Source organism: Anser anser (assembly GCF_964211835.1).
Source record: "Anser anser genome assembly, chromosome: Z".
NCBI classification, from domain to species: Eukaryota; Metazoa; Chordata; class Aves; order Anseriformes; family Anatidae; genus Anser; species Anser anser.
The window spans coordinates 51709775-51722171 of record NC_139723.1 but is presented as its reverse complement, the minus strand read 5'-3'; the positions used below and the strand labels follow the sequence as shown (position 1 = coordinate 51722171).

The window sequence follows — 12397 nt, the reverse complement described above, 5'->3', positions numbered from 1 at the left end:
ACTGCTTTCCCAGTGCTGTGCTAGACTGTTCTACTCTAATGTATATAGTAAAGGTAATTATCTATCATGTGGTGGAATAGTATGAGAAATAGAACTGTGAGTAGACTGACATTAACTAATAACAATAGTAGCCAGTATCAAAACTAGGAGTTATGACTTGCTGATAAAAATTTTGGGGAGTACTACAATATTATATTTCACTGTATAGAACTACTATACAATGGGAGTACAATTTTTGTCTTCACATACAGGCTCATTTCAGTCTACAACGATCATCTTCAAGAAGTAATAAGATGTGAAAACACCATCTCTATGAATAAAGGTATAGACAAGACTCTGAAAATTTGGTTTGGATTCTTTCAAAATCCAGACCCTCTAAAACCTTTCCCAGAACTTGAAATAAGCTGAATTGTTACCAAAACCAAAGTAGGAAACTCCACAGAGAGATAATTTCCTCATTTTTGTATTTTTTTTATCATGCATCACAACTATATATTTGCCTCATCCTATTTTCATGTGCTTTGCATTACATACCTGTATACTGACTTGAGAAACTCTTTTTTTTTTTTTTTTTTAAGTGAAGGGACATTGTAGAGTATGGATTTTTGCTTAGGTATATCTCTTCTGGATACTACTTTCCAGCTTTGCAAATCAAGAAAGTGATCAGAGTTTTTCAAAGCTATAGCTGTTTGTTTTTTTTTAGCCTCCAGAAGAGAAAGCATGGAGTGATCCTATCATATTGTGTGTGTGTGGAAAGCAGAGTCAAAGGGATCTTCCATACCATATGACAGCATGCTGACCAATCAGCTGGGTGGAGCTGGCCAAGGTGGAGCTGCCATTGCCTGGGGACTGGCTAGGTATTTGTTGACTGATAGTGAGCAACTGCATTGTGCATCACTTACTCTTGTTTTTCTTTCTTTCTTTTTCCTTCCTTCCTTCCTTCCTTCCTTCCTTCCTTCCTTCCTTCCTTCCTTCCTTCCTTCCTTCCTTCCTTCCTTCCTTCCTTCCTTCCTTCCTTCCTTCCTTCCTTCCTTCCTTCCTTCCTTCCTTCCTTCCTTCTTCTTTTCTTCTCTTCTCTTCTCTTCTCTTCTCTTCTCTTCTCTTCTCTTCTCTTCTCTTCTCTTCTCTTCTCTTCTCTTCTCTTCTCTTCTCTTCTCTTCTCTTCTCTTCTCTTCTCTTCTCTTCTCTTCTCTTCTCTTCTCTTCTCTTCTCTTCTCTTCTCTTCTCTTCTCTTCTCTTCCTTTTCTTCCTTTCTTTTAAACCATCCTTATCTTAATCCACAAGTTTTTGCACCTTTATTTTCAATTCTTTCCCCCCATCCTACTTCAGGGGTGGGAGGTGTTTTAAGTGAATTCCAACAGCTTCCTGAGCAACATTGGACAGAGCTTCTAATTCAAGAGGAGAAGAAGGCTCAGAGTCACGTCATCACTGTGTATTAATATCATATAGAGTGTAGGAGTGAAAAGAAGATGGATCCAGATTCTTTTCAGTGGTGCCCAGTGACACACAAGAGGTAATGGGGACGAATCAGAACACAGGAAATTCTACATAAACTTAAGCATATTTTTATTATTTATTTTATTTTATTTTATTTTATTTTATTTTATTTATTTTATTTTATTTTATTTTATTTATTTTATTTTATTTTATTTTATTTTATTTTATTTTATTTTATTTTATTTTATTTTATTTTATTTTATTTTATTTTATTTTATTTTATTTTATTTTATTTTATTCTATTCTATTCTATTCTATTCTATTCTATTCTATTCTATTCTATTCTATTCTATTCTATTCTATTTTATTTATTGCTGAGAGGATGGTCAAACACTAGCACAGGTTGTCCAGAGAGGATTTGGAGTCTCTGTTCTTGGTGATTTTCAAGACATCCTTGTTGTCCTGAGTAGCCTGCTTCAGCTGGCCCTGCTCTGGGCAGAGTGGGTCTGGGAGATCTGCAGAAGTGCTGGCCAGCCTCGGGCATGCTGTGATTCTGTGGTTTTGTGAAAATGCTGATACATTCCACTCAATATACCGAAAAACTCTCCAATGTAATAACAAAGGTCTTTAAGTTGGATTGATGCGTTGTAACATGAAAAATGAAAGCCTTCAGTAATTTAATTTTGCAGACATGGATCTTATGCTTCTGCATATGCAATGTTAGTTGTTACTACTGCGTAGAAATCATAATAGAGTATGCATTAAAATGTTAAGTGATTTTTACAAACCAGGATCTCTAATAGCATTTTTGGGATCTGCCATACCAGCAGAGTCTGCACATACCAGATTTGATATGCAGAGCTGTTTAGTCATGCCATTAGAGTACCTTTTACAGACCAGGTCACATATCTGTTGTAGGCTTTGTTTCTGCAGTTTCAAAGTATCTGCATGGCACTGTGACAACGGAAGTGACAGTAGAATGAGAACTAACAGAACCAACCTCCATGTCTAACTCCAGAGTGGAATATAACTAAAGGAAGACTTTTTCTATAACAACAAAAGTTTAGAGGAATAGGCAAATTCCCAATTCAAATGACACTTTTATGATGAAGAATCAGATTTTATACATAATTCATCTTAATTTTTTCTCTGTAATATGACTTTTGGACTTTAAACAGACAAGTGTGAAAGCATGCTTATAGAGAAATAGTATCTATGCTTTTAAGTTCTCATTCACAATGATTTTAGTAGTAGAATCCAGTACAGTTTGTAATGGATAATGACCCCTTTCTTTTTATAATCTTATCTCACTTGTTTCTCTAAGCTTTCACGATTTGGTATTTATTTGAGATCTAAAGCAATACTCACTGTGCTGTTATAACAAAAGAAATGAATACTGAAAATATACCTTACATTTCTTTTTCCATTTATAACCTTACTTTCTTGCTTTCTCACTGAAAATTACTGAGCACGTTGCTAGTTTCCTCATGCTTTCTGAGACATGAAGCTTTCAAGTACCTTTTCTAGCACTGCACAATGACTCAACTCTTTCCTAGATTACCAACCAAGGGAAAAGATGTAGCCTAGTAGCCTAGGGTAAAGGCCAAACTTGTTTTACATGTTTGGAATACCTGCTAGTAACCACATAGAAAAGACCTATCTTCAATCCTGCCCCCATGATGGGCTGCTAGAAGGAACTCCTTTCCCATTTAAGACAGAGTGTGAATATCCCAGTCCTAAAGACAAGTGTCTATGGCCTTCTTAAAAAAAAAAAGAAAAAGAAAAGGAAAGCCCTATCTTTTCTTTTATAACTGGGAAATTCAAAGGAATTTGAACAATTGTTGCCTGCCATCTGAATAAACACTACAATACTACTGATGTGTTATCCTGTTGTGAATGGAGACACTTTCTACTTCTGTTGTGTTCAGTACAGAAAATGGAAATAGGACTCAGTCTGGTGGATAAAGTACCAGTTTAGCAGAGAAGGAGTCTGGAGTGTTCCTCTGAGGAATACATATTTATTTATTTATTTATTTTTTCTCTAATTACTTTAGAATCTACAAACAGTTTCAGAGGAGACACTGAGCTCCTACGCTGCACAGTTGCAGTGCTGTGTGCTCAGTGTCTGTCTTCTAGCAGCTCATTCTTTTCATACACATGGATTGTTTCTGACCTATTCCTTCTGTCCGGTATGGTGATATCATGCTAATATCAACAAGATTCTTGTGCAGCAGAAGTAATTGTACTTGACCTCAGACAACCTTCACATCTCATGACTTCACTGCAAGTTTTTATTTCAAGGCAGGAGAAGACACTGAGCAGAGACAGGTTATTTTTATCCCCTCCTTTGTACTGAATTTGATGGTATTCGTACAAAACCCTTGGCTTTGCCTGTTTCTTTTAAATGAAAACATGCTGATTTTCCAATGAAATATATTTTCCCCTTCCTGCTGTTTCTTTGTCTCCCTTTTTTAAGTACTGTGGTTAGTGACATTGGCCTGCTGAGATATAGAAGCTGCAAGACAGAGAAATGAACGATAAAACATGAAAGAGGGAGGTTGAGGAGACAGCAGTTCTTCTAAGATTATAGAACAATTTTAATCCAAATGGAAGAGGAGAACTTTGTCACCATTCCCGTGAAACATTTCTTTTTAAAAAGCATCAAGGGGTTGAGTGTCTGTGCTTAAGGAGATGGAATTCAGTTATGTTTGTCAGTTATCTGATCTGCTTGTCAGGATTTCTTTTTCAGTCCTGTTTGATGAGTTCATTTCCACAATGGACAAACGAGTGTCCATTTCATAGAACCTAAAACCTGAGAATTTTCCTTTCCTCCAGCAGGGCTGTTTTCTTTTTTGTTAAATGCCATCATGGAATACTTAGAATATTTAAGCCCCGAAACTAATTAATCATTATCATCATTGTCGTCATTATATAACATTTGATTTAAATTATTTTAGTGAGTATGTCCTTACATTGAACAAGTAATAATATGCATCTCTTACTCAAAATGTAAGTTCTGAAGCAAGCAGCACTGTACTGACATTAGGTCCAAATGTGATTTTGCTCTTTTGTGATGAGCTGTGAGTTGTTCTGTGAGATCTGGAAGAAGTAAAATGGTAATAAAGTGAAGTAAAATCAGTGTAAGAGAAATCAGGGCCAGATTTTGTCCAGTACAAGGAGGAGCTAAATGATCAGTTTGATATAGCAAAAATGGACATTTATCAACAAGCTCTTTATCAACATTCCTATTCCTTTCACTTACATTAATCTTGAGAAACTCTGGAAAAACTGTTGTGGAACTGGAGACTAGATGAGTGTAATATTTTTAAATAGTGGAGAAAGATTAAAAGGATTTCCAGTTGTCTGCGGATAATTTCTGTCAGTGGGAATGTTTCTGTAAGTGGTCTGTAAAAAACTGAAAGGAATCTTACCAAAAAAAAATCAAAAATTGGAGGAAGATTTTTAAATTTATGTATTCTATCATCAGATGGATTTACCAAGACCTTAGAAAGATAGTGATTCATTCTGATGTTTTCTATTTTCTTAAATAATTTTTAAATTTCGTGTGTAGACAGCTCTTCTTTTCTATTTATTTTTTATTTTTTTTAGAACAATGTGACTACTTATATGAAGTTTACAAACAAAGACTGTAAATATTACTGGTTTGGTGTTTGAAGAACTGTATTGATGTCTGTCAAACATTGTGGCTCTCTTTTGGTCCTGGACCATTGTAGGTATGAATTTTAATCTACTAGTACAGCATCACAGTTATATATTATAACTTTTCTGCATTTAAAGATATCATAACAAGAAGGAATAATTATTTTTAAATGTTACAGAGAAGTATTTTAGATGCAGGTAGGAACTACCATGTTTGGACTACAAAAGAAGATGATAAATTGCTCTAGCTATAGAGAATAAACTAATGTCTTTGTTCTCTCTCTCTCTGGTTCTGAAAATGTGTTAAACATTTTAGAAACACATTTACATATGTTCTAGGCTAAGTGTGAGTAAACTGGTCAGCTAAAAATAATAATAAGTTAAAAATCATCTCAACATTTTCTTTTCAATAACTCTTTTTCCAAGAACCTAGATGATCTAGTTCTACATTATATGTGAATTTATTCTGCAAGGTATAAAAATCTACCTATTCACAGTTCCTGTTGAATTGTTTGAAATACAGAAACTAATAGAAATCTTTAAAAGTAAAAATCTTTAAAATTTTTAAGAATATTTATTGTTTGTTAAATATGTAAAAGACTACTTAAAATATGCATGCTTTTTAGAGAAAGTGGTGTTATTTCAAGAGCTGTATACTGTCTGTTATGTTAGGCTCTCAGTGTTCATGTCTTTTCATTTAAAAATATTTATTTCCTGATAATGACTGAATGGCTAAACAGGAAATAAAGAGAGCAACTTTCAAAATAATCTTAACAAAGTTCTGTACAGTATTGCACTTATACCAAACTATACTAATTACTCAGAAATTAAACACACATTGCTGCAAATGGTAGACCACAATCATAATGTAAATGAATACACTTCACAAAAAAAAAAAAAAGCTACAACCAAAAAGCTACAACCAAAAACCATCAGCAACAAGCAAACAAAACTATTCCAGTTTTGTTTTATAGACCTTTTTCATTTCTTATCATGCATGCAGAGCTATCCGTCTCCTGCAGTTGTTCTCTATGAGACCTTCTTCTATCATAAAAATCCCTACATTTGCTAGTACCTTTCGCGTCTGTACTAAGCAAGGTTGTGTGAGGTATTTGGTTTTTCCATTTGAAACTCCTGAATATTGGCTCTAAGTTCATTTCATGACCTTTACAGATGCATTTGTTCTCATTTAAAAAACACAAACTGTACGTCAGACTAAGCTGCAACTGGGCTTTCTGTGTGTGTGTGACACCAGGTTTCAGATCTAAACTTCAGTATGAAAACCTTTGAAATGTTTTGATTCAAATAATTGTGATGTCCAATGAGATAAAGTTATTCTTGGTTTTATCCCACTCTGCTTATTTGTGGTGTGCCAAGCTCGGACAAATGCTTTGTGAGAGTTTCTTTCATTAAAATTTCTGTGGTGTCCTTTCACTGAAAAAGGATCTGTTGCTATGCAGTGGATCTGTTCAGAGTGCTGCACTATTGTAAACATTACATAGAGGTGCATAGTGAGACAAAGTGGAATAAGTGATTTACCAAAGACTGCAGAAAAGAAGAGGGAAGAGAACTCTGATATCAGGATTCTCAGTCCTGTACTTTAAGCACACACCCATATCAGTCCTACAAATGGTCTACATCTGACAAAATAACAAGAAATCATCTGTGTTTCAGCTTAGTTAATTGAGAAAAAAGGAGAGTCTTCCTGGAGATGAAAGATGTTGTTATCAGGAATTTGAAAAATGTAATTCTTTTCCATTAGTGTCATAAATAATGTTTTGCTCTGAGTATCAATATATCAAATATATAAAGGATATTCATCCTAGGTAATTTTCTTCATTAGCCAAGGTTTATGAAAATATATATTTTCTTATTTTCTTCGAAGTTTGCTATGCAATTATTTACCAATAGTTTTTCACAGCATAATTTTCATAAACTTTTTACTCTGCTCTTTGTTACCTTAACTAAAGAACTCAAAGGCTCAGGCTAACTTTTTTCAGAAATAAACAACCTCAAAGATGGTCTTGAAAATTAGCCACAGAATGCTATAAATAACATCTGAATTCTGGGGAATCAAATAACAACTAAGGGAATTATAATAAAATATAATTCTGTGGTATATGCCTTCCATGCAGAAGTCAGCATTGAATTTCTTACAAATAGACTGAAAACAGTATTAATATGGTTTTAAATCTCAAGCAGGGTAAGAATTAAGAGATTTGACAGTGTGTGTAAAGAACTCTAGTAGCATCCCTGTTCATCCTTGTTATAAAGGAATTTGGTTTTGGAGCAAACCATTACAAAGAGCACTATAAATTGCAGTTCAGCATAAATCAGCATTTATCTGTATTACTATGCTAATTTACATATGAAACATAGAAGTATAACTGAGGAAAAGTGCTCAAAACAATGGGTCTATGCTCAGCTAGAAGCTTTATACAATGGAACTGATACCAGTATCAATTTAGAAATTGAGAAGATATGATAGGATTTACTCTAGCCAAGGTATCTGTAGCAAAGTAACACTTAGGAGTTGCTGTGGAGTAATGAATAAAGCAACCAACTACAAATTACTGTAACCTTTTTTTTTTAATAAAAAAATGTTTCTTTGTTTATTCTTAACCTAAAGTAGTAGGCTCCAGCTAGAGAGCAATGTTGCGTTTACAATGTGAGGGTATTTACTGTATGAGAGGTAATTGCTTGCTCATGCTGTGAGATACTTTATGGTAATGTACCCCCTACTATCACAGAAGAGCTGAGTTGAATGAAGTACATGTTTAATTTTGTGCTTATTCACAATAGTGTAGGCTGTGCATTTTATTCATGGGACTTGTTTTACCATTAAATTTCCTAACCCCATATTTTAATAGCCAAGTTCAACCCAAGCGTAGCACATGAAGTGCTAGAAATGATTCACAACACCAGTGAAGGAGGAAATCCAGGATGACTTAACTCATTTTTCTTTCCTATATTTTTCTCTTAAACTGTAGGTTATAAGACAAATGTCTTGAATCTTGTACCCTTTTCCAAGCTATTGATTCTCTTCCCCTTCTTTCCCTTATTTTGTATTTTAAGGTCCCTTAAGTAACTGAGGAAAGAACAGTCTGTAACACTGAGAGCTAGACAAAGAGAGAATGGGAAATTCTTGCCCCTATAGGGATGGAGTAAATATAGGGATGACAGTTATTATGAAAAGTTAGAAGGGAAATATGATCTGGCCATACTCTTCGGAAAACGTTGCCATATCTTTGGAGAAGGTCTCTTTTCCTAAGGTTTGCTTTCTCTTCCTTTTCCAATTGTTCTTAATTTCTAACCCATGAACCCTTCCTGATTGATCCCAAGAGCAGCCCAATGTGCTCCCCTCACACTTCTGCTGTTCTAAGCCACTTATTGCCCATTGTAGCGGTTTTTGAATGCCTGACACAGTCAAAGGTATCATTAATAATTGCCATCATCAAAATAGTTTCCTTTCCACACTTCGTCTGTTCAGTGTTTCCTCATCTTTTAGAGCATGCACTCAGGGGAAATACTTGCTTTCCAACAGCTCCTCAGCTGTTCTGGATGACTGAGCAGGCCCTGAGAACTTCCAATAAATTTTTAACTAGGCAAGTAGCATTGAATACACAGTAATTTAAAAAGAAAGCATTGCAAAACAGTCTATTTCTGACATTTTTATTATTTCCATCTTTTCATCTTAAATCTGAATGATTATCAGTAGTTGTACTCCACTGTACAGATAGCTGCAGTTTCCTTGATAAGAGAGACAAATTTTTCTCTTCCACATTCTTTCAATTCTCTTCCTTCTCCACATTCCAAATCACAAACTTGCACTTAGTATCTACAAAATGGAGCTCCTTGTCACTTTGTAAGCAAAATACAATTTTTTTTAATGTTTTACTAAGTATTATGATTTCCTTCTAAATAGAACAAATGCCACCTACAGAACTACTATGCGGAATATATGACATCATGCTGCCAGTCTGAAGGAAGTCCTGAAGGAAGCCCTGAAGATCCACTGATTAAAAGAAAATGTGGGATTCCTAGCATTTCCTACCACTGGAGAAAGTAAGAAAAGCGTAACTGAAAAGGGGAGGTGGAAGCAAATTTAGCTTCTCATACACTTCCTCCATGCTGCTGCCCCATTACTGTATAGGAAAGGCAGGTAAAAGAAAAAAAATCACGCACATATCATGAAAAGATCTTTTGAGATTTAAAATCTGAGCAGTGTGAACATGAATTGTTATAAACAGCACAGAAGTAGATTAAGGATTGGAAAATAGAATAAGATAGGATAGGATAGTATAGGATAGGATAGGATAGGATAGGATAGGATAGGATAGGATAGGATAGGATAGAATAGAATAGAATAGAATAGAATAGAATAGAATAGAACAGAACAGAACAGAACAGAACAGAACAGAACAGATGTGATATTATTCAGCAGGCCTTTATTAAAATAGTGGTGTTGGTATGGTCCTTCTTAGGTCTTCTACTATGGTCCTTCTTAACACTTTTATCCCTTGCTTGAGTGTGGCTTCGACATAAATTCAGAATGGAGAGTTAATTCACAACTGACATCAACAACCCAGGGTTGTCAGAATAGTTGCAATGTTAGGTAGAAAAACTGCTTGATAAAAGCAATTTCTGGTCACGCTCACTCTATAAACCAGGCTCTGCTTCCCATTGCCAAGTTTATTGCATAGTTAAATAATTTGGCATCTGGAACTCAACAGGACTTTGCAATTGCAAAACTGAAAAAATTTCCTTTTCAGCCCTCAAGATCAAATTGACATGCATTTGCTGCTGGAAAGTAAAATACTGGAGAAGCATTTAGGCATTACCCAAACTCATATAGTAATATGTGAGGTGTAAACATATTTTTTACAATCTGAGTTTTTGGGAAAGTCAAAGAATTGAGGGAGACGCAATAGCAAGAGTGTTGTAGATTAAATTGAGCGTAATAAATCCTGGACCATACATTTCGTGCTCTGAGTAAAATAGTTGTTCAGCTGTGAGTCAGCAATTTCATGTCAAGGTCCTGGTGCCTGCATAAACTGAACATGATTCTTGTGGGTTACAGAGTCAACAGAATACGAAAATTATATTATAGCTCCATAATTCATGTCTGTCTTTTGATCATTTTCAGTGTATATAGAGTTACATAAATTATTTCTTTTACTTAAGACGTACTGCAAAATGTAAAACAAACTTTGTAATCATTTGTCAATACGATTACTTCTACTGCATTCGACACTGAATGGTTGTTTAAAAAAAAAAAAAAAGCACTTTAAACTCTTCTAATGAGTTTACTGCTACCATTAGCTTTAGATGACACAATAAAAGTTGTACATATATTTTAAACTTCAACATAGAGAAGTTCTAACACAGGTAAAATAATTGTCGATGCTTTAATGGTATTGCAATTGTTACCAAATGTCAGATAGCTAGTTCTCTCAAGCAAACTGAGACAACTCAGCAGTATTAATGGAAAACACGGTACTAATTAGTACTCCACCCTCTTCCATATGTGCTTACAATACCAATTGCAAGTAACGAGAGAAGCCTTTATTCATGGGGGGATGGGGTACCATCACCTATAGCTAAGCAGTTGTTTCTCCAACTTCCCTAGAAAGTTTAGAAAATACTTCCTTTACATGTTTGCTTACAGATTTCAAAAATACATATATGACAATGCTATCTTTTTATAGAGAAAGAATATTTCCTTTTCAAGTTTGAATATGAAGGGACAAAGGCCTCTCAGCACCCCTAGAAATACAAGGGCGGAAGTCAAGAGGCTGTAGCATTCCTACACTCCTTGATAAATCATTGGCAAATGGCAAAGCCACTTTAACAGGCTGAAAGTCAGTACACGGAGAGACCCATCCAGTTCTGTCATTATGCACAAGAATTATGCCCGTTTGTCCCCTATGTCGTGGGGCAGAAGACCAGCTTTGCTGAACAGGGATTCCTTGTGGAATTCTAGCAGAAAAAGAAAGCATACGATCTCTCTAAGAAAGGTCAGGCCACCCAGGAAGATTACATGGCTGCAATTCACATTTGGAGGAAGAAAATACAAAAGGCCAAAGCTCAGCTAGAGTTAAAACTTTCCAGTGATGTTTCAGATAACAATTAGGGGGAAAAAAAAAAAAAAAAAAAAAAAAGAAGTATGTTAACAGAAGAGGTCCGGGGAAAATATTGGACTATTACTGGAGGAAGCTGGTCACTTGATAAGTAGGGGTGATGAAAGGCCAGAGGCATTTGATGTATTTTTTTGCCTGCCTTTAATGTTCACAACAGGCCTTGGGTTGTCAAATCCTGCAAGTTAAAGGACCATGAATGGGGGGACAATTTCCATTTGTTGCCATCACAATTGTACGGAATAAGTTGTATCAGTTAAACATTTATAAATCTACTTGGCCTGATGCAATTCATCCCTGGGTACCAGTGGAGTTAGCAGGACCCATCTCAATTACCTAACAAAAGTTTGGGGAGTCTGGGGAGGTCCCCACTGACTGGAAACTAGCCAGTGTTATCCCAAGTTACAAGAAGGACACAAGAGAAGACCCTGGAAATTATAGACCTATGAGTTTAACTTAAGTGTCTGGAAAAATTATGGAGAAGATTATCCTCAGTGTTTTTGAAAGGCACTTAAAGGATAATGCAATCATCAGGCCCATCAAACATGGGTTCATGAAAGTAAATTCCTCTTTCACTAATTCAATATCTTTCTCTCTAAGTTCACTCAATTAGTGGATGAAGGGAAGGCAGTGGATTTAGTTCTTCTCGATTTTAGGAAGTCTTTTGGTACTTTGATCCTTCTTTTGATCCTTCTTTTGATCCTTTTGATCCTTCTGGACAAATTGTCCAGCTGTGAGATGAACAGGTTCATGCTACCCTAGATGAAGAAATGGCTGAATGGTTGAGCTCAAAGGGTTGTAGTGAATGAGACTGCATCAGGTTGGTGGATGTTTACTAGAAATGTTTCCCAAGGCTCAAACTTGATACCAGCTCTGGATAATATTTTTATCAACGATTTGGAGGCAGGAGTTGAATGCATCTTTACTGATTTTGCTGGTAGTTCTAAACTGGAATGTGCTGTTTACTCCCCTGAGGGATGAGAGGCTTTGCAGAGGGATCTACATAGATTGTAGAATTAGGCTATCAGCAACAGCATGAAATTTAACAAGAACAAATGCTGGGTTCTGCACCTGGGACAGGGTAATGCCAGACACAGGTACAGACTGGGAGACAAGTGGATGGAAAGCAGCCTTGAAGAAAGTGATTGACAGGTGGTTGACAG

General features: G+C 35.6%; 1 protein-coding gene across 1 annotated transcript in view; it reads left to right on the top strand.

The window, feature by feature from the left end:
• LOC310889532 (uncharacterized protein) overlaps positions 1–12397 on the top strand; it is a 251945-nt gene that overhangs the window by 192087 nt on the left and 47461 nt on the right. The window contains exon 3 of the mRNA XM_083817120.1: positions 9023–9162. Within this exon, the coding sequence (XP_083673246.1) occupies positions 9023–9162 (140 nt within the window). The remainder of the gene's footprint in view (positions 1–9022; positions 9163–12397) is intronic.